The sequence below is a fragment of the Oenanthe melanoleuca genome, chromosome 9 (genome assembly GCF_029582105.1).
Source record: "Oenanthe melanoleuca isolate GR-GAL-2019-014 chromosome 9, OMel1.0, whole genome shotgun sequence".
NCBI lineage: Eukaryota > Metazoa > Chordata > Aves > Passeriformes > Muscicapidae > Oenanthe > Oenanthe melanoleuca.
This window is the reverse complement of record NC_079343.1, coordinates 20,382,616-20,410,132: the sequence shown is the minus strand read 5'-3', so window position 1 is coordinate 20,410,132 and position 27,517 is coordinate 20,382,616. Positions and strand designations below refer to the sequence as shown.

Sequence of the window (27,517 nt, the reverse complement as noted above, 5' to 3'; positions counted from 1 at the left end):
TTCCAAATAAATTCAGTAGCAAAAGTTGCTATTCAATTACATTTGCTGTTGAATGTGATCCTTAGAACTACTTAAAATTCCATTTTCTAAATTATCATGCTACTGATCTCACAATTTAGATTGGTGTCTGGTGAGATTTGGGCCCCAACAGAATGTGTCCTGTTTACAAGAAAGCTTAATTAACATTAGCATCTCTACTCATTTAACAGAAGGGATCACACTGCTCTTACATGGACAGTATTTGGTTGGTAGAAGTGTCTAAAAATTGTGTTACATTTTTGCTGACGCTTTCTTCTTAAGCTGCTTTACAGACTTCGCAATATCCTACCTGATAAAATTTACTTTGGCCAAAATTAATCAGTCAGCTTGATGTCCTAACATTTACTTTTCTCTTTTGTTGTTTGCAATGCTTCTTGGAACTGGGACAAATATCAGGTGTGTGCTCATGTAAATCTGAGGTATGTACTATATAAATGAGGCCCCAGTTCTCGCTACCTAGCTACCATCTGAGCTGTATTCTTAGATCTTTATTTCTGAAAGGGATCAGTTTTCCTCAGGTGCCATGAAGGCACTAGTAGCTTTAATACTGCTTGTTCAGCTTCCAATTCACAAAGCTGTACCAGCAGCTCCCCCTGCTCCCTTGGGCTGTGATGACCCAGAATCTGAAGCAGCAGCTGAAGTTGCTGTGAATTATATTAATGGCCACAGTCATCATGGATACAAGTTTTCCTTAAACAGAATCGAGGATATCCGTGTGGTACCCCAGGTAAGTGAGGAGCTTGCAGGCAGAACACTGTGTTCACCTGGGGATGCTTGGAAAGCACCAGTGCAAGGGCCAGCAAGGGCTGTATCCCCACACGGGGAAATCAGCATGGCTCTGTTGATTTAAATGGGGCAAGGACACCCGGTAGCAGTGGAGAATCCAGGTCACTGGAATGTATCTCTCAAAGAGCAGAACAGACAGGGAGGGGGAAATGTTCAGTTTTTGTACAATGCTAGAAAGGGCTCAGTTTACAAATGCAGCATGTTTGCTAGAGCAAACAGATCATTGCAGGTGCTGATTCGTAAACCCAGTAGCTAATCTGCAGAAAAACTGAGGATAATCTTGAGATTCAGGTAATTACTTATTGGCTAAATACATACCTATCAAAACTCCATGCTATTAGTGATTTTGTAGTAGGCATTAATTTTACCTAATGTCCCATTGAGTTGTCAAGAGGTCTAAAAGGAAATAACAGCAGCTTATTTTCCCTAAGATCTATTGCCATCATTGCAGGCAAAGGCCACAGAAATGGTCACGAATACAGTGTATGTGCCAATTCAGAACCTTTGATTCTCTTAAAACATGGAAAATAGTCCCAAACAATGACATGAGTGAAACTCCATGTCTGTTTCCTACTTGTTATGAAAGAGAAAATACCAAAACATACATTTAGAAAGACTACAACAGACATAAATGAGATTAGAAGTGTGTCCAGAGTCACCCACACAAAAACACTGGTGACACTGCTTTGCTCATATTAATGCTTTTCACTAAAATGACTTAATTGGTTTGAAAGGAATCACTCATGACTTGAACATCAGAATCAGACCTAGGGAACCCAAGGAACTGTGTCTTGTGTTACAGATGCAAAGGAACTAGTGCAATTCAGTGTAATTCCAAAGGGCTAAACAAGACAGGTCAGTGTTCACTGGTATTTGTTTGGTATCTAGTTATAGAAAGCTTTTTCATCAAAAAGAAAGCTGTTGATTTTTTAAAACTACCCAACAACATAAAATTAAGTTAACTTAAGAAAACTGACTTACTACATACAAGCTTGACTTTCCAAAATTTATGAGCCTGTTCCTTATTAGCTGGAATAAAATCAGTGTGATTATCTTGATTCACTCCAGATTTGGGGTCATGTTTTTTTATGAAGTAAAAAGTAACTTTTCAGTTACTCTGGTGTATATCTGGAGTTACCAATGATAGTCAGCAATAGAAATCTGGTGCAGACTCAGGGAAGAAATCTGGTGATGCTGTGTGAAGAAATTACATCAGTTCCAATGGTTTATTTTTTTTCTTTCAGGGGCCAAATAATGACATCATATTTCTTGAACTTGACTTACTGGAGACCAAGTGCCCTATTCTCAGCCCTACACCTCTTGCAAATTGCACAGTGAGGAGCTTTGCAGAACATGTGAGTACCTGGACACTACCAGCTGGGTCCAAAGGTGCATGTCCAATATGCTGATGTCAGAGGCCAGGCTATCACCAGATTCCCAAGCAAATGTCATATCTCTGTAAGAGCCTATAACCACCCAATCACTTGTAACCTCCTTGCTAACTTCACTGCCTTCATGTCATGAAGGACTTCACTCTTGGATTTCTTTCAGGTCCTGTTATCTGAAGAGGCCAGATCTCTGCCAATATAACATCCCACATACAGCCCATGAATGCTTTAGGGGCTCCAGATTCAGCCCAGATGTCACTGTCTCACTGTGAACTACAGACAGGGCAGGCTGTGAATCTGTGCAAAAATACCCTTCCCTTGCTACATGTGGGTTGTTACCTGGTGTAATTCCACCAAACCATCTTTTCCTAGTTACAACTGCAGATGAGCTATTCCCTTCAGATAGGGCTCTGCCTTGAAGTAATGCTCAGCTGGAGTCTACTGGCCTCAGATATTTTGTCCTTATGCACGTGTGATCCAACTGTGAGACGCTTCCTCTGACCAAAGCTGTGGAAATGTTGTCTGAGCCTGCTGTTTCTAGAATGGGGCCCAATTCACAGAGCTCACTAAATATGAATCATGATCTACCCCTGTATTCATCAGGGCTCAGATTCTATTTTCCATTGGGGGGGAGGTAACTCTAACTGTTCCCTCTTCCCAATGCCTCCAGCTTTGCCTTTGACATCTCCTCCCTGCTGGATCATGTTGCTCACATAAGGCAGCACACTCTGCTGTTACCATGGCCACTGACCAGCTGAGATTAGTGAGAATGTTATCAAACAGCTCTGTGGAAGGTCTTAATTCATAAGTATTCATGTTCTTTGCTCTATATGAGAGATGAACCTGTACTAAATGTCCACAATCTTGCTACCCTGGTACTTTTGATACTTTTGAGATCCAGATTTGGATCCCGATTTTGTAGCTCAGATCTGCCTTTTATAAAATCAGAGACATAAGGATGTGCCTAGCAGTGCCTTTGCCATCAGACCAATGTTGCCAGGAATGGTCAGCCAGGATATGTTCTTTTGAATTTAGTGGCCCTTTATCAGAAAATCCAATTTATCTGAACAATGTAACCCTTTGATTTTTGTCTCTCTCTAGGCAGTTGAGGGTGACTGTGATGTTAAACTGCAGAAGGTGGATGGGACATTATCTGTAGTTGCTAGCAAATGCCACTCACATGCAGGTAAAGGCTTTGTTCTATAGGATTGAATCTAGAGGCTGGAGTATTTTTATAGCAGTGGTTACAGCTCAGTAGTTTTCTTATTCTAAACTGCTGGGTATAAATATAGCATAAAGCACAACAGTTAATGGGTTTACTAAATCCAGCTCCCTTTTCTGGTTTCATTCCCTTACAAACCCACTGTTTCTCTTTTCTCCTCTTTACTGTGACAATTATGATACTGTAAGACTAACTGGGGAGCAAGTCCCAGATTTGAGTCTTTTCAGTCAGTATTTTAACCTTAAGAATTTGGTTAAATTTGATTTAACAATTCTTTGACAAGAATCTTATTCCTTGCTGGTCTGAGTTTACTTGTGCTTATTGGTCATCAGTCCCATTGGCAGATGCAGCTTCTTTACTAAATCCAGCATTTTCAATACTGTCACGGGAAAGCAGAATGTCTATTCTGTGTGCTCATGGTGAGATCTCTTTGCTCAGTACAAGATGTCTTCAGTATTACTGTCAAAACTGATGACTGAAATAACACACACAAATACAACTCCAATAAGTTAAAATATCTTCATTTTTCTACCATTCCTTGTGTGAGCTGAAGCACCTTTTCACTGGTGTCATAGAGAGGTTTCCAGAAAGAAAATTTTCTAAAAACTGAGTAAGTATAAAATGTGCTACTGAAGTCCACAGCACTTTTCCTTGCAGAAAGATTTGAATGGCCAAGTCGTGTGACACACTGCCATCTATAGCCTGCACTGGAAAAATTCCTGCTGCTTTAATTTGGGATGGACTTTTAAACTGTGCTTTGTGTTACTGAATAGATCTACAATGCCTTTCTAAACAATTTATCATCTGATCAAAACATGATCTATTCCTCCTGCAGACTCCAGTGAAGACATTCTCAAAGTCTGCCCTGACTGTCCACTGCTGGCAAAAATGAACAACACAGAGGTGCTAGAAACAGTGTCAGCTGCACTCAATGACTACAACAGCAAAACCACTGATTCTTACCTCAGGCTCCTCGAGATCGGAAGAGCCAAAATACAGGTAATTTCTAGAACTGTGTCTAGCCTTTCATGTAAACATAATTTTTCATCTACAGTAATTGTGCACTGCTACCTAGTTATGTTTGCAAACAGACACAATTTGCTTACTCTAATTTGCCCTCCTGATTTGCTTCTTATTTCCCAACTATTATGTGTCATTTTAGCCACAGGATTCCCTTTCACTCCCATGGGAGATGAAGCCACATTAGCCTTTTATCTTTTCTCAGCAGCTCTGCAGTTTCTGAGTGCAAAGTCAGTTAAACAATTTTCCTGTTTTATCAGTATTACCCAGCACACGTTGTTGCTACGGAGTTTGCTGTGGGTGCCACGAACTGCTCTGCAGAAGAAGCTAAAGCCAACGTGGGGGCTTGTCAGCTGCTGCCTGAGGATCAGTCTGTGAGTATGGTAGCACATCAGCCCCATACCATCCCCAGCTCTGAGGTAGAAAAGCAGCATCATGCTGGGATGTGCTTGCACTGGAGCAGGAATAGACCCCTGTGGGGATCAAAGTGCAAGAGATGTGTACCATCATGATATGTTTTTCAATATATCATTCTTAAAGCTATATCACACCTTTCCCTTTTCTCTGAGGTGTCTGGACTGAATTCAAATGGATTTGAATACATTTCAAATGCCAGAGACAGAATATTTCTAATCAATGGGATATATATTATTGTTTATTCTTAAAATGAGCATCTGGGAAAATCAGGCTCTTTGTACTGGACAGTAAACTGTCACACTAAAAAAAAAAAAAAAAAAAAAAAAAAGACTGTTTCCCCCTCCTACAATTCCAGCACACTCAGTTCTGATATATATGCTCTTGAGAATTATACTGTGTACTTTACTATGCTAAAATTCTTCTGTTTCTGATTCAACTGAGTCCTAAGCAGTTTTAGGAGGTGGAAGCTCTTTACTTAGATTCTTATATATTCTTTCCCTCCCTCATATCCAGACATACAAAGGAAATTACTATAGAAGAATACAGGAGTTTCCCTTATTTGCTGCTTATGCATTTAAAGAGCTTGGCTTTTGAGCCCAGCAGGCTAAGAAGCAAGCACTTTACTGCTCAGATAAAACATGAGAACAAGTAGCCATTTCTAAATGTGCTGAAATTAAAACCTCTAATGAAGCCTCCCTCTGTTTTCTAACAATTTTCTATTGACTATGTTCTGCTTTGCCAGAATTTTGGGTTCTGCACAGCAGTGATGGTAAAAGGTGCCTCACAAGACCTTCAGGTGGACTGCCAGTTGTACGGACATCAGGTACCAGCTCCAGATATTTCCTTGCTTTCCTGGGTATTCTAGCCTACTGGTACTGTTACAAGGCATCATCTTGAGTTTACTTCTTTCACTGTAGATTTCACTAGCCACCTGTGATAACTTAACTTTATATCCTAAAAGCCAAGGTAAGGTAGTTCCTGATTTTCCTGTGGATTTCTGTATTTGTAATTAAGTCATGTCTGCCATCCATGCTTGACACAATTTGTCCTCTTGACCATCTGGGAGATTCTCGAGTCTAGCAGGGCAAATGGAACCAAACTCTGCTAAAGGGATGTGGCAGATAAATGTAAAACAGAAATCAGCATTGTGAGGCTGGAGGCTTTTAGTCTTTAGACATGGCTGAATTCAGGGACTTTGTCCTGCACTGCTATAGCAAGGGGAGGGAAACATACACACTTGACCTGAGTACTCTCCAGGTATTTTAGCCTACATTTGGTCTCAGGAGGACTAGCTGGTGGTTGAATATTTCCTATGGACAACAGCTCTTGGTAACTCAACAGTAATTAGCTGTCTAAGAGGTATATGAAAGAGAAAATGAGACAGCTGGTCTTGAATGTTTTGCCAGCTGTGCAGGTGGCCCTGAAAGATCATATAGCACAGAATTTGGTCCTAATGATTCACTGGCTACAAAAAAATGTATTCCTGGATTCCTGTGCATGTGTTCCAATGCAAATCAAACTTCTGTGATAGTCAGGAACATTTGAATCTGGGTTGCAGACCTATAGCTAGTTAGGAGCAGGGTACCTAGTCAGGTATCAATTACATGTATGTCACAAGCCCCAAATCAGTGAAAACCAACATGACTCATTTTTCTTTTCCAGCCTGGAGTTACCTACATTCATCCAGGTCAAGACACATCAGCAGGACTGGCACCCAGTGATGTAGGCATCACAAACCATAATCTTGCACTTGCCCACAATAACCCTGTTGCATCTGAATCCAGCTCTTCAGAAATTTTGCGTTCCATGCTCTCAGCAAAAGCTCTAACAAAGAGAGCAGTTGCAGAGGCTGCTCAGCATGACAAAGTACCTCGGCCAGTTGGCTTTGTGCCTCCTCGTCCTCCCTGCCCTGGGAAGATTCGTCATTTCGATATCTAGGCTGTGTTTCAGACATGCAATGCATCCAAACTGAGGGATCAGTGCAGAAGCAGCAGCAACACACAGACCACAACATCGAGTACAAATAGATGAGAACACTTGACTCTAAGCCCAAATGAATTTTACCCTCCAGAGAGCAGAGTCATGGTCAGGGTCTTGCAAAGGCCTGCTCCAAAATGTAGATGATTGCAACATACAGCAGTAGTTTACTTTGCATACAGGGATTCTCTAGTTAAAATACAGAAAATGTCATTTCATTGAAACTGTTGTAAGAGCTATACAACAGTTGTAGCTTTGTGAAAGAAACACCACCTGAAAGGTTAGTGCACAATAAAATGTTCAATGCTTTGCTACCTTCTATCTGTATATATTTTCATTTAGTTGTCAAGTATCTCCTTCACAGCATTATGAGTCATATTCTAGGCTTGATTTCAAAAACATTAAGCTCCTGCACTTCTCATCAGCTGGAATGTGTGGGTGCTGAGCGCTGCAGAAAACCAGGTCAGTCCTCCCTTTTGATCACACACCAATAACATTAAAGAAGTGGCAGGAAAAGAATTATTTTTCCCTTCCACCTATAATGTTTCCTACCGTGTACGTACTTTTGATATCCACCAGAAATATCTCAAAACTTTTGGTCATGACACAAGAGCATCCATGTCTATGAAAAGAACAGAGAGTCAGGACACACTCATTGCTGGCAGGCTGAAAGCATCAATCCCTGCAGCCAAATCCATGTGTATTGTCTGTCTTCCAGCAGACACACAGGTGCAGTACAATCATATGGTCCTGCATGGTCTATGTGCATATGAGGAAATGCTAATTCAATGGAATAGAAAATATATGACTGGTATATATCTCATATAACAGGACCCAGACAGTGATGGCAATTTACCGTTGTCCTAGCAGTCAAATCTTCCTGAATTTCTGGCACATGTTAGAAGCAGAATCTATTCTAGGTGGAGAATTAATAAGGGGCTGGGGCCAGAAGGATCTTTACTGCCAGCCAGACTGGAATTCTGCAGGCCCTGGGGAGCAGTCTCAAAGACAGTCATGAATGTTTAACCAGGAACAGCACTTGCTACAAGATAATTATCATGCAGGCAGCAAAAAATTGCAGAACACATGTCATTTCTGAGCTGTTTCAAATAACCTGTCCTGTTCTCCTAGTAACAACCATCCAGTACTCAGTAAGCAACACAACTAACACTTGCTCTTGGTGATAGTGCAACAGCTCACAGTACAGAAAGGTTCTGCTCTGCTGTGTCAGTGGGGAAGGGTAAAGTCATTGGCACTTACACCAGTGCTTCAGCTGGGTGTGTAAAGAAACACAAAATCAGCCCAGACTCTATAAACCTTAGTCCAATGTGATGGCAGCACACTGAGGGCAAGCTCTGCCTGTGAAGGAAGCTGCTCTCACATTTCAAGCAAATGCTGAGTTTTGCAGGAAGCGTGTTGTGGCCAATTGTACCAGCCACAGCCAGTCAGTGGCTCAGGGAGTTTTTGCTTCTCTGTAAAGCAAAGACTCAGTACATCCTGCATGCAGCCATTCCTTCAAAAAGGGCTAGTATTAAGCTGTAGAAATCTCTTAATGCTGTAAGATGGGTGGTCTTCCCATCTCATTGCATGAGACACAGGATTTAATGAAATGGCAACTATTTTGTTTTACATCACTGTGACACCGGATACATGAGACTTTTCAAAACTAGGAATCACCATTACTAGATGATAGAAATTGTCTTTTATATAATGATATAGGATCTAATTTATAGAAGAGAGGGTGTTTTCCAGGCTTAGAAAATTTTCTGTTGGCAGAAACAATGTTTATAGAAGGGATCCCTGCCCCTGGATCCCTGAAATCCAGAAATGCTGCATTTTTTTGTTGCCTTTTCAAACTACACGAAACAAAGACATGTAGCAGAAACATCAGCAGGCTCCATACTTCACAGATGTTCTCCTATACCTGGTGTAACCACTCTCTTGTTTTCTAAAACCAGAAGAAAAAAAATTTTCTCTGTGCATTCCATTTTGGTAGCTGGACTTCATCTTCTTTCTCCATAACACTTGTCCTCTTAAGGGCACACTGTGCCCCCTTACAGATTTGTTTTCAATCATTGCTTTGAAGCAATCACTTTGTCTCCCACCAGTATTGCTCCGTTTTCATGCCTTAGTTACAGATTCAGTATTTAACAATTGATTCTCTGGACAATGTGACATACAAAATTGTGGTAGATGAAATACAAATGTATCCTCCTTTGAAATGCAGCATGAAGAGTTTTGCCAGGTCTGCATGGCTGGCTGACAGTGTTTTTCAGCTTTTTCAGACCCTGTTTTGCAAAAGCCCATGTACTTCATGTGCTGCTTTGCCTGGACATGCTCGGATTTCCCAGCTGTATCTATGTTTTGAGGTCAGCTACTTCAACAGAGAAATTTTTCCTTTCCAGGCAGAGGAAGAGCACAAAGAACAGAGTCAGGGATATAACAATCCCCTATTATAAGAAGCATTGACACAGCCAGTACTAACTGGCACCCATCTCCATAGAAATGCCACGCACTGTAAGGATAAAGAAAATGAGTTATTATCCTTTAGCCGCAGGGGAAGCATCCCCAGGCACAAGGCACAATGTGAGTGAGTCTGCATTGCTGCTTCTGTGGTTCCTGTACTATGGCTACAGCAGTGTTTCTCAACATTCACCCCTTGTATCCCAACCCTCTGGGTTATAGTCCGTGCATTATCCCTCACCCAACATGTGAGGGGCTCATTCTAGCAGCCAAGTGCCCCTTCTATCCTGCTATCAGAGTTTTGCACCTCTGCCGCCAAACAAAGTCTTGTTAAAAGTTTCAGCTCCAGTGCTGTTGCAGGTCTCCTGTCTGTATCTATAATCCCAGCTTTCTATAGACATTTCCTGGGGCACATTCTGCTATCCCCCAGATGCTTTAAACCCTTCTGGGCTAAGATTCTTTACACATCCAGTAGAAAAAAGTGACAATACAGAAATCTTTAACTGCTCCAAACATCACAATAGAATTGAAGAGACCATTATGCCCATCACTTGCACTTTTTCTTCCTCATTACAGAACTTTCAAACCTAAAGGTACTTGGGGTCATCCAGCAGAAAGCTGCAATCAGAGTCCTACTCAACAACAACAACAAAAAGCCAGGAATATGGTAGCCCAGCTTCTGGTATCCTTCAAGGTGAAATGCTGCAGAGTTGCCCCTTAGTAGAAAACCAGTGACATTCACTGGGATCCTCCCCAAGTAATGGTTACTGTCACTTCTCCAAATCAGCAAGACAGAAGTTACTTGTAAAGTTATTCCCCCTTGTCTCCAGCATGGAGCTCCTGACAGGTTATTCACAAGGCACACTGCTGTCATTTCAAACTAAATTTTCTTTTCCATGACCCTTGAGGGGTCTCACTGCCCCCAGGGCTAAGGGGTAGCATTCAACTGTAGGTATCCAGATGAGTAGAAATGCTCAGGGAATGAATCCAAACTGAGCAATCATGACCAATCTGATTGCATAAAATAGAGTCAATAAATTTGTTTAAAATTGGCATTTAACAAACACAAAGTGCAAAATCAGTCAACCTTGTGGCATTTATCCATTTTCTGTTCAAATTACTGAGACCTTTGTCATTGTTTTATTTCACAGAAGAACTGGATCACTGACAGAACAGATTTTTCTGCACATAGATTTATTCAAGCAAATTTGGTTTCTTCAGGAAGCAGCTTTTGTGTGTGTATTCTTATCCCTTGCTATGAGGTCAAAATTGCATGATGTGCCCAGTGAAGTCCAAATTAGAGATGGAAAGCCAGGAGCAAAAAGTGCTCTCTGGTCTCAGGGGGAGCAACAACACTTCTGTGAAACCTTGTAATCCTTGACACAGTGTTTACTGTTGCAGCTGCAGGTTTAAAGGTGATGGTCAGTATGCAGTAAAGACAGGGCACAAGTTTATAAAGAGACACGGCTGCACTATAAAATGTGATCTCACTCAGATCTCAGCCCCTCCATCCTGACTGACCACCCGGATCTGCTGCACTGGCTCTCTAAGCAGAATGGTTTGGCTCGTTGGGATGCTCTTTGGCATCCAGGTGCTTTGCTCCTGCTCTGCTGCCCCTGCAGGCCAAGGAGCAGGGGCTGCCCTGCTCTCCCCCCGCTGCGATGACGCTGCAGTGGAGGAGGCTGCAGACCTGGCTCTCCGCCAGGTCAATGCTGACCGAGAGGAGGGATACGTACTCAGCCTCTACAGAATCGCCAGCGCCCGAGAGCAGCCGCAGGTAAGCCACCCTCTTGCTCAATATATGCTTCTCCCTGTGCCTATTTCTTAGAAATAACTATTTGAATGAAGAAATATTTCAAAAGGCAAATGCAAAGCTCTATTCACAAGACTCCAGAGGCCATGTCAACTTTATGCACAGACTAGAAACAATTTCATCACACTGTGGGAAATTAGAGAGCAAATCTCAGTCATGACTCTCTGCTGCAGGCCCTTGGAATAGCTCCAGGCATCAGTTCAAATTTGATATGAAACACCACTACTCTGATTTAATTTCATTTTACACCTTCCTCCCACTGCCTTGAGCAGTTGGAGTGCAAAGGCTAGTAAGTCATCTTGTGTTTTGCACAAAAGATATGAGAACTAACAGGTGTAAGCACATCCTGCTTGGGACCAAGAAATTCCTTTACAGAACTCTAAAAGATGACTCATTCTCCAGAAGAAACCTGAGACGAGTCCAAGAACAAAAAATACACTGGAAATACCTACAGAATATCACTCACATTTCCTCAAGTATCGTATTTCTCTGTGTGTTCTTAATTTATGATGATTTTGTGCTACAATAACTGAATCTACTGGCATTAACTAGGGACAGCCTGAAATGAATTCACAAGGGCCTGCAGCAGATTAGGCACTATGGGAGTTTGCTGCTAGCATTCCCTGCAATGCCTGCTCACTTCCCATAAGCTTACCTGAAAGGCTGAGTTCTGAACCCTAAAGAAAACTAGGCTCAATGCCAGATGCTTAAAGATCTGTGCTGGCAAGGATATGACACTTCTTCCTGCTGCTCTTACAAGGACATGGCTCCTGCAGACACACTGTGGACTCCAGCAGCCTGAGATCTCACAGCTAAAGATGCTCTGCTGTGTTTTGCGCTATGTTCTCTATGTTGCCTTGCTCAGGTGACGGAATGTGCCCACTAAGCAATTGGATCAGTTCTCTTCAGAATTTTTCCACATGATGCACATGAGCTGGCCCAGAAACCACATCACCAGGCATGGAGTTAGGTGCTCAGGCCCCTTCCTGGGGCTATCTCATAGAGTTCAGTACCCAGATCCCCATCCTGGGGCTATTTCCTATTGACAATAGTTAGAGCCCCCAATGACCACCCTAGAGTGTAGCATGGTGGGTGCAGAGATGCTGTAAATCACTTCAGTTATCTCCCTATTTCTCCCTTCATCTGTGCCAAAGATATCTCAGCACAGGAGAATTTTGGTCCTTGGCTGTGATTTGTCAGTCACTCAATTTTCTAAAGACTTAATTATTGCTTTAGAGCAAGCATACATTGTGGATCTGGGGGTTTAATTTACTTATTTACTTTATTATTTTTAGAAACCTATTATTGCATCCTGTAAATAAGGTGTTTCAAGACATTGCATTAACAAACTAGACATTCTAAGCCCTTTGTCCCAATGTGCTGCTGGGACTGAGTACATAAGGAGCAGTCAGTAATGTCAAGGGGTTCATGGACAGTAACAACTTTATGCCACCTCCTATTCCTCTCAAAAAAATTAAGAAGTTTTTTTCCCCCTGCACAAGTCCGTGGTCCTTCCTCTCACTTACTTAAGCAGTACTGAGGATAAAAACATTTTCAAAGTTACTTCAAATTCAAATCTGCCCTTAAGCAACCTGTGGTTCAGCTTTGCTCTAATTGAAACTAATGAGCCATCTGCTATTAACTTATATGCAAGTAGGACAGAGCTTGCTTTCATACAGGATACTCATCATTAGCTTCACTGACAGGCACTTAACCAAAATTACAAAACATGCCAAAACATTTTATTTCTTTCCCTTGCACCAGGTCACCCTGCTGCCACATCTCTTCTGGCTCCCAGGCTGCCCAGCACACATTGCAGCCTGGCACCAGCAGTGCTGAGGAAGGGATCTTTTTGGCAATGGAAAGATATACAACTTTTTATTCAATACTAAGCAGATATCAAAAGGCCTTTGCATAACTGTCTTTTAATGAAAATTAAAATAAGGATGATTAAACTTTCAGTGATCTGCTGAGCTCTGAATAAGCCCCAAATTATCCTTTCCACAGGGGAGGATGATACATACAGAAGCAGGTAGACCAAAAGATGTGTAGACTTTGTAATAACCTTGTCTGCTTATTAAAGCTGCTTTTATACAAGAGACCTATAGGCAACAAGAAATACAATTTGGTCTGCTCTGATTGCATTTAGTGTTTCTAAGATCACCATGCTTTATAATCAATATTCATGATTCAGCTGAGGAAACCCATCTAACACCAAACACATTTGATTATAAGAACATTTCTTTAATGAGGTATTTGTGTGATTTTGCCTCAAGAATACCTTAACAACCAGTTTGAAAGCTCAAGTCACCAATTCCAAATATGAGACTCCTTAAAGATGCACATTTTTCTTGGCTATTTCTTCTTCATGTGGGTAGTCTTAGTGATGGTTTTTTGCTTATAGAAGTCATATTTAAAGTTAAAACTTGTACCAAATGCTGCACAAACTAAAAACACATTTTCAGCAAATAGCAATTACTTTTTGACTAGTCTTACTTTGTGTTTACTGATTTAAGCTGTATTAGCTGTAATATTAAAGAGAATTATCACCATGGCATTTAGATATCTTGTATGTAAACAGAAAATTATGATTAGCCCCTTCCACAGAAGGATCTCTGCAGCCAGGTGTGGGGATATTGCTGTGCCACTGCACAAATAGCACTGCTGCACCTCAGTCACTCTTTGTCAAAATAACTTTTGATCTTTTCACAGCCTTCAAAATGAAACTTATAATTAAACCTCAGGATTAGTGTAAGCAAGCTCTGAGATCTCAGTGCAAGTTCTCTTTATAGAACACTTAGGAAAAAAAGACAAGATGAAAATACAAAAAATAGTAGAAAGCATGAGAAGTTGCATATGTAAGAATAGAACTAAGAGACAATGGTACCAAACCAATATAATAATTCTTTATATTTATTTTCTATTAGTTTTGAACTTTCACATTTAAAGGGTTTAGTATTACTAGTATATATGGTAGAGCTCATATAAAATCACCATTCCACAGATCTCTGTAGGATGTGACCAGACTAGTTTGCATCTCTTGATCTGCCCAGAACTCCAGAGCAGATACCACTTAGTGGTTTTCTAAGCAGTATGAAGACAAAAAAGACAGCAGAACTCCAGCTTTATAGGCCCTAAGGACTGGTATTTAGTCACTGTCAAACACAAGCCATAAGTAAAGCCAAAATGATACAGATAACAGCCCCAGACTTCCACAACACTGTTGCCCCATTTAGTGTTTTCTCCACAAACCAATGAAATCAAGCAGGGATGAATGAGCACTGCTGCCATTCAGTTTTGGTTTTTCTCCCCCTTCAACAAAGACATAATCTCAGTCTAAACATGAAGCTAACACTCACATCTAATTCTTTAGGATGGATAAATGACAGCTGCCCTCTTTCCAGCTTTCTACTGAGGATATAAATAAAACATGATCCAGCTAAGCTGTATCCTTGATAAATTTGCTGAAAAGGTGCTTACCCATATCTATAGTGGAAGCAGAATGAGAAGCTACACCATGCAGCATCTCATCTTCCTGCACTACATGATGCAAGCACTAGATATACAGAGCTGTACTTTTAGTCCTTCCTTGTACTTCTTGTCTGGAAAGATGTTTGGCCAAAAGTTGAGCCTGAGTTGCTTTGTGCACCTTGTGCTGCAGTGAACTGAATGAAGGTTTCTGGACTTAAGCACAGGTCAGAACTCCAGCACTGGACTGAAGCTTTAAGTAAGTATGAGACATCCATGTGACTCTGCAAGGTCTCTCACAGCACCCCCTGATAGCTGAGAGAATATTTAAGTTTTTCTATCAATGTAGCCTTTGCCTCTACAGCAAGTGCAAAGCATCCACACTTGAAGACGACACTGCCCTAAGAAATTTCTCTTCCCAATGCCTACTGGGAATGTTCCAGGTTAGCAGTTTTTTATTAGTTGTGGTATTTATAATCTCATTCTTCTTTCAGGCAAAATAACCTACCTTTCACATCTGATAATAAAATGCAGTTGACAGTGAAAACATCAGCATGTTTAGTCTTTATTCTTGGGTTCTGGTTGGTACCAGAATCAGAAGAATAAAACTGACAAAAGGACAATTCTTTATATAAAGCTGGCTAGCTGCATGACCAAGCCTGTTCTAACAGGACCTGAATTTCACCTGACTTGCCACTTTTGCCACAGAGAGTGTTCAGTTTTCAGGATATCTATGCATCCCACCTCTATGCTTTCCATTTTTCCATCTTTCCTTTTTATGAGTCTCTACTTTGTTTGATACAAAACTGGAATGTGACCCTTTTGTTTATTGTTTTCAGGAGATCACTGGTTCTGTCTTCTATCTCATCTTGGATGTAGTAGATACTGAATGCCATGTACTCAGCAAAAAGTTGTGGAAGGACTGTAAGACCAGACCTGCTCATTCAACTGTAAGGATTTTATATTTCTATTTAATCTCACATATTATGAATTACTCAGGTATTACTGATGGCAAAATCCCTACAACTTGCATTTTTAGTGGGCAACAAAGCTTAGGAAAAATCCAAGAACATTTTATAATATCCACAGTTTTACTTGGTATCTTCTAATCAGTCTATAGACTGGTAAGATTTACTTCAAAAAGTGAAAATTAAAATAAAGTTTTTGATCAGAGCTAAGAAAGAGACCAAACTAAATAGCCATACTAGGACGCTATTAGAATAATGATTTACTTTTTATAGCAACCCTATAAGAGTTTATTTTAAAGACAGCCTGTCAAGGAGAGGATAAAAGAAACACTTTTATATAGCAAGTGATTTTTGGTTCAGTTTAATTCCACATTTATTCTGACAACTTTGCAAAAATTGCACTGAAATAGGAGAAAAAGGAAAGCTCAGCAAGATAAGCTGCAAAGACAGAAAGTGATCCAAAACTGTTGCTACAGGTGATCAAAACTGTTCTGAGCAAGTGACAAAAACTCTGAGAAAATGAAGAATGACAAGAAACAAGGTTTATATATTTAAAAAAAAGGAGACAGTTACGATTAAATTGTTCTGGACTGCTTCTAACGCCAATCAATTTTAACTTTTCAATTAAGAACTAGAAAAAAAAAACCAAACAAATTCTGCTCACTTCTCATTACAGTGTTTTCAGGAGAAAAAAGGCACAAAGCCTGTATGGTTGATATGGCTTCAGTGAAGCCAAGAAATGCATGCCCAGAGGCATGGAGCACACATGTAGGAATATCTAAAAGTCTCTCAGAGAATATCCTTTCAACTCTTAAATATAAAAGCACAATGGATATTAACAGGCCAGTATTTTTTTCAGCCATAAAGTTAGAGATTTTTGTGTGCAAGGATGACCCTACCATGCCACAAAACTTGGGTTTATGGTCCTTCCTACCATTCTCCCTATGATTATAGGGAAAAGGGGGAAGGTGGAAGACAAGTGAATGGATTCAGACACTGAATTATCTCTGGGTTTAAACTCTCTGGGTTCCAGACATAGACCCAGCCCAGGAAAGAGACCCAGCAGCACTCTGTGACACCTGGGCACTTCTCAGCTGCCAGAAGACTTGCCCTGGGCAGGCCACTCAGCAGCCAAGCACTGCATCTCTATAGTTCAGAATCACACTAGGGGTTGAGCTGGCCTTTTATATTTAAATGAGATTAATAGAAATGTGCTTCATTGTCATTTGAGTATTAACAAAACTTTTGTCTTGAAAAAAATTCCATGATTGCAAGAAGAAACTAGACTCCTGTCTAGGCACTAGATGATCAGTAAAGGGTGCAATACTAATTGTTTTTAAATGTTTATATTATTTCAGGTTTACGGTCAATGCAAAGCAATTATCTATATTAATCAGGCAAGAAATATTGCTCATCTGAATACTTATGAGTGCACTTTACAACCAGGTATGTCTTTAACATACACTTTATAAAAGAACTAGAAAAGCTCTCTGCCAAATAGCATTACTTTAAATTTTAAATGTAATTATGACACCACAGTATCTCCATTAGCTTCAGCTGCCCTGATTTTTCCAGTCAGTGATCATAAGGCCAGGGAGGTGCTGCAGCTCAAAAGAGTTCAGTAATAACTGTTTTAACCTCTGTGACACTCAGCACAGCCTCTATATGGGCTTTTACCCTCTGAACCAAAAAACTTTTTTGTGGATTTGTGAAAGGCAAAAAAACCAGCAAGCCAACTGTCAATAGGTTGAATTTTTCTTTCAGTGTCTGCCTTCACTGCAACATTTTTATGGGTCTGCAAATACATAAAGATTCAAAATTACTGAGGGGTGCAAATCACATATTCTTACTCCAGGGGAGTGGAGGACAAGTGTGCAGGGCTGGGGGCATAGATGCATTTACAGTGACCTACACGCTTTTATGGTTATGCCTTCTCTAAAGACATTGTTGTGTTTGCATAAAAAGTTCCACCCAGATATATTCGGTCAATATGTCCTGACTGCCCAGTTGATGATTCTCCAACTCAGCCTGAGTACTTGGATGCTGCTGTTCGAAGTCTTGCCAAGTTCAATGAGGAGAGTGAAGAAACTCATTACTTCTCTGTCCTCAATGTCACAAGAGCTTCAATGCAGGTAAGCCAAGGCTCATGTGACTTGTTTTAGCCCTCAAGAATCCTTCTATTCAGAATAGTCCTGATGTTCTTGATTCAAGACTCTGATTCCATTTCTTGCAAAAAAAAGGGCTTTATGCAAAAGTCAAGACATAGATTTGCTTTCAAAGTTCAGAAAAGCTCCACTGTTAACTCTTTCTTCTTCCACCACCATGAATTCACAAGTCCCTGATAGAAAGTATTTAATAAAGCACAGTCATACCTTCCAATAAATACCTGTAATTCACTGAATGAGTCTAAGCATGGTTTACAACTAATTTTAGACTAACAGAGAGCTCATGATCTCATGGCTAAATCCTCTTTGTTTACCACAAACTCTCTCTAAAATTCAGTATGTGTAGATAGCAAAGTGTTTTTTTTTCTTTGTCTAAACCATCAGATATTACTACAATATACCATTCAGTCACTTCCATTTTCTAACCTCAATTTCAGAAATAGCAAAATTATCCTGTTCATTAAAACTATCAGAAATTGTCAAAAAGACACTGAAGAGGGTCTTTGGCTTATGTATTCTATATGGATGCTAACTTATGACAAAATCTAAACCCATTTCCACGTGCCAATCCATGAGTTATTAAGATTGTGCATATATAAGAAGTGAAAAATGACCAAGCAATAAAGCTGCCCTGGCAAAAAAGCATTCACTGTAACACAACTAACAGTAATGCCCCAAGTATCACCTGTTCCTTCCAGACTTAGCAGGAGTTTTTCATATATTTCAAGGTCAGCAGAATTCTTTATTCTTCCTGACACATGTGAAAGTTCTAATTGCCACTGGCCTCTCATTTACAGTGGGTCGTTGGTCCTGCATATTTTGTGGAGTTTTTAATTCAGGAGACATCTTGCTCCAAAAGTGACACAGTCACTGACATCTCAATGTGTGAGCCACTTCCACCAGAAGTAGCTGTAAGTACTTTTCCTTGTATAAACACCAGTTTTCCAGATACTATGCTTCCTCAGTGAGTATTTAGTATTTATCTCCTTGGCTCTTTGCTGACAGGAACCAAAACCCACAGTCATCTTTTTACGGATCATAGCTCTATAGTGTTTTGTAACTCTACAGACTGCTTTACAATAGAGAAGCATTTCAGTAAAAGTTCTGAATTCTTACCAGAAGTCCATAAGCAAAGAAATCAAAAAAAAAAAAATACCATCCAGAAAAAGGTGGAGTAACCATCGCCTTACAAAACTGAATGAGTCTAAAGGATTTCTTCCGAAGAAGCAGACAAAGACAATAAATCACAAACAATGCAAGAAGATTATATTCATACTACAGTCAGGTCAGCTAAGGAAAACACTTAGGAACTAAGGAAAAATTGTAAGAGAAACTGGAAGACTAAATGAGAGTGTTGTCAAGAAACAACATTTCAAGCCGCATGTGAGATCCAAGCCGTGATACCTACAGCCCAGTACAAACACAACTACCAGAAACAGCATTTTTTCATGGTTTCTTTCACTAGTATGGCATGAAATTGGTTCTGTGTGGAAAATTATATTATGTTTCATACACAATTTGCCTGCATAGGGATATTCTGCTGCAGGAGAACTTAAGCAAGCTGTTGTAGTTCGGCCTTAAGTAGCCAGCTTAGTTTTGCTATTGTGTTACCTAACCCTCCTTTGCAAACACAAGGCCTTTATCAAAACACTGCCTGCCTTTGTGAGGTTGCCAGTCTCAAAAGAAGTTTGCCCAAGCTGTTTATCCCTACAAATATACTTAGAAGCTACAACTATTCAGCCTTTCATAATCACTTTTTTTACAAGATAGCAGCTTAGTATCAGGGCTCCATGTGAACAAAATGCTTGTATTTTCTTCTTACAGAAAATCGGTTTTTGCAAAGGCTCTGTAGTAAACAGTCGTCCGGAACAGTTTGTCACAATATCCTGTGAAATCTACAGTCATCAGGTATTTCTTAATCTAATCTTAATATATCAAGAGTAATACTCCTTTACAAAACAGATATTGAACTTTTGAAAGCCTAGCCATTTTTAAGTTTTCTTATTAACAAAGACATGTGCTTCAAGAAAGTGATAAGGCCAGATCAGGAAGAAATCTCTCTTGTCATAGAGCAGACTCTTGTTGGGTGGATAAAAAGATAATAGAGTGAGTACAGAGACAATCCTCTAGAATGTGTTCAGAATGCTCTACAGTGAAATTGTAAATCACAAAGGGAATGCAGGGGGATATTACTGTAGTTATCCAAGTTTCATGCACCCATCTCCATTGGCACAAGAAGCTGTTACATCCATTTATCCTTTGAGCTTCTCTTCTGTAGCTGTTCTTGGAGCACTAGAGATGCAGCAGATCCTTGGTGTGAAGGATAATCTTAATATCTGTAGGAATTTGGAATTGCTCCAATTTAGATAATGCTTATTCCTTGTTATTTAGGATCCTGCCACTGAAGAGGAAAACCAGGAAGCTAATCAGACACCTGGAAAATCCAGACAGGATCAACAGGCTTCAGATGCCAATCTTTTCTCCCCACACCTGGAAAAAACAGTGGGCTGGGTTAAAATTCTACCCCCTTCAAATGAGGACATCACTTTCCACAGCCTACGAGAAAGTCAAAATGAAGATAAAGACAGAAAGCCAGTTCCTCCTAAGGCTGTGGGATCTGCACATGGTAGTGATGGAGAAAAGACTCAAGTAAACAAACCAGACTTGACCAAACCAGTCACTGGACCAGTTATACTCCCTTTTCCTGAAGAACCTTCTCTATCAGATTCATGTCCAGGAGAAGCAAAGCAGGCAGAAGGCATCCTCCATCCTCTGATAACTAGAAAGCCTTCCACAGCCTAGCCAGCACCGAGCACCTCAACGGTCTGCAACAAAACAGCAGCCAAAATGGCAACATGGTTTTCAATTTGTGTAACAGCTTCAAATAAATAAATGGTTTATTACAGTCATCATCTTCGGCATTCTCAGTTTTATGAGAGCGCAAGAACAGATTGGGAAAAGAAATTTAACTGGGGCATTTTCCAATAAGATATTTGGCTTTTAATTCTCAAATTTCCCCCATCAAGCAGAGCATGAAGGAAAGGTAACTGTGGAAGACAAAAGAACTTGCAGGGCTGGGACAGCCCAAAGATAACAAAATTATCCTTGTTAGGAACACCTGTCAGGGCCCAGTGTGGGATGGCTGCTCCCAAGGGTGGGGAGATGGAGCCAAGTGTGACAAGCAGGCTGGGGGCAGGAGCCTGTCCTGGGGTGCCCGAGGGAGGTGAGCAGAGCTGGGGATGAAGTCAGGTTGCAGGAAGGAGCCAGCTCACTCCCTAAATTTGGGGCAGGGAGGCAGGTCTGAGGTCAAGCCGTGAACATGAGTTAGCAAGGCATGGTCAGGGGCTGGTGTGGTTATGGGAGCCAGAGTCAGGCACTGCCCAGAGGTTTCCCAGCAAGTCTGCAGTGCCCGGACAGGTGAGAGGCTCCAGGTCTGAACCTGCAATGCAGCAGGAGCTGGAGCTCAGGCAGGAGCCCGGGCGCTGCAGCCCTGGCCTAAAGCAGTTCCTGAGGGAAGCAGGACGGGTCAGCCCTGCCCGAGGGCTCCCCCAGCACTGTCCCCAAGGTCACCAAGGACCAGCCCTAGCTTGCTGAGCCTGGCACTCAGCACCAAACCCTCCCAGAGCAGGGACGCTCTCGGGACCTTAGAGCCACAGCAAGTGACAGGGCATGATCAGGGAGCAGCACTGCAGCCCTGGAGAGCATTCAAAGCTAGTGAGGTTTTGCTATTTTGTGAGTAAACTTCTAAATTAAAATGTGAAGAGCTTAGCCTATTTTTTTTTATTTGCTGTAAAAATTTTCAAGAACGATTATTTTTTTCTTAATGCTTCATACCTCACTTAAGGAATGTGGAAAAGCCTACACACATGTGAAGCCTCTGCATGTAATTCTGGCTGGTGAAGAATCAAATCCAGGCTATTGAGGTTGTTATGCTCTAGTGATGCTGCTGTGCAGGAAAAACAATGATTTAAAAAATCAGCCTAATTCTTTCTTGAGATAGGTCATATTAACTGCTTTATAATAAAAGCCACAGGGACACTCGACAGCCTGCAGCCAAGAAAAATCGATTTCACTTAAGTCAGACATGGTAATTCTACTGACAAAAACAAATATAAATAAATGAGAAGACGAAAAGAAAAAGAATGAACATAGGAAAGAAATGTCATCTGTGGCCAGGAGTACACTGATATTTGCAATAATTAAGGGGTTTGTATGAGACCATAAAGCCTTTTTCCAGTTGCCACCAGATCTGTAAAACCATTTCTTCAAAACAAAATCAATAAAATATTGTTTCTGAAGCTTTTATGATACTATATCATCCCTAGAGATCCTGGGTAATTTCTACATTTAAAGAACCTTCCAACAAAAAATTATGGTTTTGTCAAAGTATCCTGGCATTTTGCAAGTTGATTAAAATGTATTATTTTATTATTATAAATAAAATATAAAGCATTATTTTATTTTGAATGGGACCAAAATAATATTGAAATATTGTGTGGAACTATATTCACAGAACCTATGATTGCATTTTTGTTCTGCAAAACTTACAAACATAAATTTGATATAAAGAAGTAATTTAATTGCTTCAAAGATTAAAGTAAGCCAAAAACTGATGTGTGAAGCATATCAAATGAGCCAAAAATAATTCCATTTCAATCTTACATTAAGAGAAATTTCAATATATTTTGGGTTCATTAATTTCAGAGTAGAAAAACTTTCAAAATCAAATAGTTCTTGAAAAATCCTAAAATTTAAATTCTAGCTAATTCTTATTGCAGTAGGAGCTCTAGGCTGTGTCAGCATTCCCTTTTTTATCAAGTCATTGAATTACAGCATCTTTTTCCCTCGGGAAGTTTCACCTTTGCCAGCTCAGGTTTCTCTAACACAACCAGTGTGTTCTCCTTCCCTGGACAGGAACTGCTGATCTGCCATATGCCAGAATTTGGGATCCCAGGCACTGCTCCATGCCCTCACACAGAGCACCCATTTAGTGGGTCAGGGAACAGAGCACTGGGCCAACAGCACGCCTCACTTTAGGAATTTTCAAAAAGCTGGGTTTGCCCATCTTTTCAGTTAATCACCACACTTCTCAGTTCTTCTGCACAGTCCTTTTTATTAACTGTTTGCATGTTGATTCTATTCTCACTGTGGCTCCATCAGTTTAATGACACTACTGAGACTTTTATCAACATACACAACCAGATTCTTCCCCTAAAGGAGCACTGAGGAAGAAATCAGCTTCATTACCTGCTAGTCACAGCCAAGAATACTCCATTTCACTCAGTTCTTTCTCTTGACTATGGCTCCTTACAACAGTAAATTGAACAGCCACAGTGAGTGAAGATAAATGGGAGTGGAGCTGGTGTGAACATAAGCAGGGAAACTGGAAAATCTGGATGCACAGTTTTGAGCATTCCATCTGGATACTGTGTAGCCTGTTCTGCAGATGAGGCTCAGAAATGACATTTGAATCAGTAATTTCCCTAACTTGGATCTCGGATTTGTGTTCAAAAACTTCTCTGATTTAAAAATAAACACCAGAAGGGGTGTTTATCTGAGCAGTAACTGTAACTCTAGCACAGATCAGCAAGGCACCAGTGGTCAGTGCAGTCATGAGCATTTCTTCTATTTGCTGTGCTCCAGCACAGAGTCCATACCCAGTTTCAGTGTCACCTGGGCCCACTGCCAGTGTTTACCATAATAGAGTCTGATGTCCAAGATTAAATTCCTGAATTACAAGAAGGAGTCTGAGGTTGTATAGTTTCTGTGTTTCCTTTGTCCTCAGGACATACCTGGATACTGCAGCACTCCCATATGGCATTGATATTATTAACAGCTGGCAGCATTTAGTCATCAGGATTTCAAATCCTGCTGCTGAATCAGCACCTTTATGCCAATCTGTCAGTGGGCCAGCACTGCAGCATTCACCCTCCAGCACACCCACATGGGCAGCCTGTCTCCACACAGTGACTCTCCTAAAAACACACCCAGGTAGTGCTGAACCTCTCCATCTTCTGGCCTGATCTCAGCTTCCAGCCAATGTGAGCAAAGCTGGGCAGTAGCACACCCCGTGTTCCTCCAGCCACACCTCAAGTGCTCCTCACCTCCTCCCAGGACTCTGAACTCTACATGCTGCTTGTCCTTGTGTGGCAGAAGACAGGCCAGTGACACAAAGGAGCCCTTCATCCAGTATGGAGATGAGAAGCAGATGGATTTGGGTAGACAATTCCCAATTCACTTTTTCACAATTTTGTTTTATGGTTTTTCAACACTTACTGATCTTACGATATAATATCATCCATTAGTAACTTGTTATCTAGGCAATGCCCAGCTAAAATGTGGTCTGATGTTTATTTGAGCAAACATTCCAATTTCACATGAACGACTTTTTTTATTCAAGCGCAGATAAATGATGGTCAATGACCTCCAGGACAGATGACATTTTTATCTGATATTTTCAAGCCTTTACCTCAGAATATAGGTGAGGCACCATGAATGCAAAAATAGGAATATTCAAAGGAAACAGAAGATTTTAAAAAGCAAAACCCAGACATAAAGTTCTTAAGATGGGTTTTAAAAACAAAGATTTTATAAAATAAACTAAATATAAATTATATTTGTGTGACTTCAAAACCTACTTATTGCACGCATTTCTTATTTAAGCATTTTTTCCCGCATCTGAGATGTAGAACTCCCTCTAACTCTGTTCTTAACACCAAATCCTTAACCTCACCTTTTCCCCAGTCTTTCAAGCCCCTCTGCATAAAGGTCAGTCATTCAACATATCCTTACAGTCAACAATTTACAATTAAACTGGTTTTTTTCTAAAAAGCAATTTGCAGCCAAAGACACTGAGGATGAGACAAGGGATACTGACACCTTTTTATTCCCTATATTAGTCCTTGAGGCCTCCCAAGCAACGAGACTTCTGTAACTACATTGTCAACCTCCTCACTTGACAGTTTGTCTCCTCCAAATAGCTTTTGAACTTAAGGTCTCTTGGAATGAAATTTGATAGACAAGGTGGTGAAACTTCTACAAGTTTGATAAAAAACTGATGACTGGTAAAGAAAAATAAGCTGCAGGCAGAAAGGGGAAGCTGTAGTTGGAGGTGCTGCTCTGAAAACCATAACCAAAGCAAATTTGTCTAACATTGCATTTGCATTGGGGGCATCCTGTTTACACTCTGCAGATAAAAATAAGACATGTTATATTTACATGCTTTTCCATTCTACTTGAGGGCTTTCCTGTTACATGCACCCCAAGGACTGCAAATTTTTGGTTTTTGCATCAAGACCAATAAGGTCTGAAGCTCTGGGGAATTTCAGACTGGAAAAAAAAAGAAGCCAGCCCAGAATTCACCTCTAAGCAACTGGAGCCACACGTTCCTGTGTTGGCTGGGCTCTGGCTTGAGAGCAGGAGCAGGAGTGGCTGCAGGGCAGCTCAGTGTGAGATGGGAAAGGCCTTGCTGCCTGCACAGGTGACCGAGCTGTGCCTTGTGGTGACACCAGCCTGGGCATGAAGTGCTCCTGCAGAAGGCAGAGAACATTCAGCTCATAGCAGCTGTGCTCCCAAGAAACAGGGATATCCCTAAATAGTTCCAGCTGTACTTTAGGAAAGGAGGAATTTGTTATTGTGTTTCATCTCCTTTATGTGTCAGCTCTCCTTTCCCTATCCCTCTAGATAAAGTTATATTTATTACACATTTCATACACTGTTTTTCAAGTGGGGAAGATAAGCCTCTTTTTGATATGTTGTCCCAGTGCTCTGGAGAGGTTTAGGATGGATGCTTATTACCATATCCTTAAAGTTTGGATGTGGATCACCTCTAACTGTTGCAAGTCAAGCCTTGGTAAAAGTCATAAATGAGGTTTTGATACACTAAGCAAGAGAAATACCATGTTTGAATAAATATTTCTATTCCTTCCAGCAATCTGTCTAGAGAGATAGGTTCATCTAAGCAACACTTAACACAAAACTTAAAAGTAATAAATATAAAAACAAAGTAAGGTTTTAAAAATATACCAAATTGAAGGAGAAGTGATAAAAATACATTATCCCAACTTAAGTACAACCAATATTTAATTAACTGCTCTCACTGTGCCTGGAGTTCTTGTCAATGCTGTACTTTAATAACAGAGTCCAATCTTCCTTTTCCAAAGAAATCAAGGACAAAACTCTCTAGAGTGGGAACAGAATCCTACTTTATGTCCACAGTCAGTTTTGCAGGAATTGCACATTTTCCACTGTTTATTCATACTGTTTCAATTTCATACATAAAATATACATAAGCTACGGTAAAAAAAAAATTATGAGTGTCCCAATGAACAACCCCAGAACAGAACAGAACAGAACAGGAAAAAAAGAATCTGCAAACAACAGACGGCTGAGGGAATTATGCTATAAATCACCTAACCCAATGTCTTTCTTCAATATCACTGCCATTTGAAAAAATTAACCAGTCTTGTAATAAATGCATTGGGGTGAAATTTGGAACACAGCAATAATGGGAATTTTATTTTTAACTGATGAGATATATTTCAAATATCTTTGATTATTTACACAACATTTATTTCACTGCTTTTTTTTTCCATCTTCTGGAAGAGATTCTGAGTAATTATAATGAAATATTATAAAACCAAACCAAAAGAAATCCTTATTTCATCAGAACAGCTGTACACTCAGCCCAGTATCCATCTCTCCCAGTGGCAAAAGACAACTGTGGTTAGAAGAAGCTTATGACCTGCCCCTCTCTGCAAACCTTTCCCCTTGTACTTTTCCAGCATCCAGAGCCATTGTACCAGGGACTCCAAAGGGTCTCTCTGCTGAGTCCTTCTGGTATCCAGGTAAGGACCTGCTGCCCATGGATTTTCTAAGCAATTTCTGCCCCCAGTGACAGTATCTGCATGACTATTCTGTGGCAACAAGTTCCACAAGTGAGGAGACTTTTTTTAACAATTTTAAACTTATTTATGATGGTTTTGGGTGTTCCTGGTTCTAATATTGTAAGATGCTCCATTTAGCTTAACAGAATGGTTACGTGTGTCCTGAACTAACTGTGAACAAAATCTACTGCTTCAGCTCAGTTCATTTTAAAACATTATTTCTTAGACAACAGACATGCTAAGAGGTGGAGTTTTTTTAAATGAAGATTAATGAAATGAGGCAATTGTTAAGAATGATTATTCACTGTATTTCTGAAAGTTTCTCAAAAAAATAAGTAAAAAACCCTTCACGGTTGAACTTGTAAATCCAAGTAATAAAATCGTAGAATGCTTTAGGTTGGAAGGGACCTTAAAGATCATCTCACTTCTGGCCCCCAAATCAATTATACAGCCAGCACCTTTGCTGTGAGAAGCTAATCCAATCTTCACATCAACCTAGATTTGGAAAATTCCTCATCTGAGTCTGACCAAGTAATTTTGGACTCATTTTGCATTTTTGTATTTTCTTATTCAGTGTTTGATTTTTGTATTCCGTCTTCAGCCGCTCATTGACAAGCAATTACTGCCTTTAAAGAATGTCTTAAACTATCCTGAATAAAAGATTTTGAATTCAATGAGACAACATCTCATCCTTTCTGTTTAGGAGAGGATATTGGCATATCCTTGAATGGTATAAATCTTACAAAGTACTGCATTATTTCATTAAATACAAAAAGAAAAATTACCAGCAGTTCTCAAAAGAAGTCTATGAAGGCTACCACAGCCAAAAAGCACATGGAACTGCTCAAGCTGAGAATGTGAAGGCAGATTTATTCATTATGCTTTAGGTAACTTCTTGCCATACCT

At 40.3% G+C, this 27,517-nt stretch overlaps 2 protein-coding genes and 1 long non-coding RNA gene across 3 annotated transcripts; all 3 read left to right on the top strand.

The window, feature by feature from the left end:
• Positions 1-405: 405 nt before the first annotated feature.
• On the top strand, positions 406-7,168 carry AHSG (alpha 2-HS glycoprotein). Its single transcript, XM_056498688.1, has 7 exons — positions 406-766; positions 2,070-2,180; positions 3,315-3,399; positions 4,271-4,434; positions 4,716-4,829; positions 5,615-5,695; positions 6,535-7,168. Exons 1-7 carry the CDS (start codon positions 563-565, stop codon positions 6,808-6,810), a joined length of 1,035 nt encoding a protein of 344 aa, XP_056354663.1. The 5' UTR covers positions 406-562; the 3' UTR covers positions 6,811-7,168.
• Positions 7,169-10,610: 3,442 nt separating this feature from the next.
• On the top strand, positions 10,611-20,638 carry FETUB (fetuin B). Its single transcript, XM_056498687.1, has 7 exons — positions 10,611-11,089; positions 15,433-15,543; positions 16,920-17,007; positions 17,527-17,693; positions 18,524-18,637; positions 19,551-19,634; positions 20,118-20,638. The coding sequence occupies exons 1-7, from the start codon at positions 10,868-10,870 to the stop codon at positions 20,526-20,528; spliced, it is 1,197 nt and encodes a 398-aa protein (XP_056354662.1). The 5' UTR covers positions 10,611-10,867; the 3' UTR covers positions 20,529-20,638.
• LOC130256756 (uncharacterized) lies at positions 11,096-15,133 on the top strand. Its single transcript, XR_008841181.1, has 2 exons — positions 11,096-14,852; positions 14,958-15,133. It is a non-coding gene; the product is annotated as an uncharacterized LOC130256756 (long non-coding RNA).
• Positions 20,639-27,517: the final 6,879 nt, after the last annotated feature.

What these genes read in the sequence shown, in the direction of transcription:
- AHSG (XM_056498688.1), top strand. Translation starts at nt 563, where the DNA reads ATGAAGGCACTAGTAGCTTTAATACTGCTTGTTCAGCTTCCAATTCAC. An exon ending in TCGGAAGAGCCAAAATACAG is followed by an intron (nt 4,435 to 4,715) that starts GTAATTTCTAGA and finishes CTGTTTTATCAG; the next exon opens with TATTACCCAGCACACGTTGT. An exon ending in TGCTGCCTGAGGATCAGTCT is followed by an intron (nt 4,830 to 5,614) that starts GTGAGTATGGTA and finishes CTGCTTTGCCAG; the next exon opens with AATTTTGGGTTCTGCACAGC.
- FETUB (XM_056498687.1), top strand. Translation starts at nt 10,868, where the DNA reads ATGGTTTGGCTCGTTGGGATGCTCTTTGGCATCCAGGTGCTTTGCTCC. An exon ending in GCGCCCGAGAGCAGCCGCAG is followed by an intron (nt 11,090 to 15,432) that starts GTAAGCCACCCT and finishes TATTGTTTTCAG; the next exon opens with GAGATCACTGGTTCTGTCTT. An exon ending in CACTTCCACCAGAAGTAGCT is followed by an intron (nt 18,638 to 19,550) that starts GTAAGTACTTTT and finishes TTCTTCTTACAG; the next exon opens with AAAATCGGTTTTTGCAAAGG.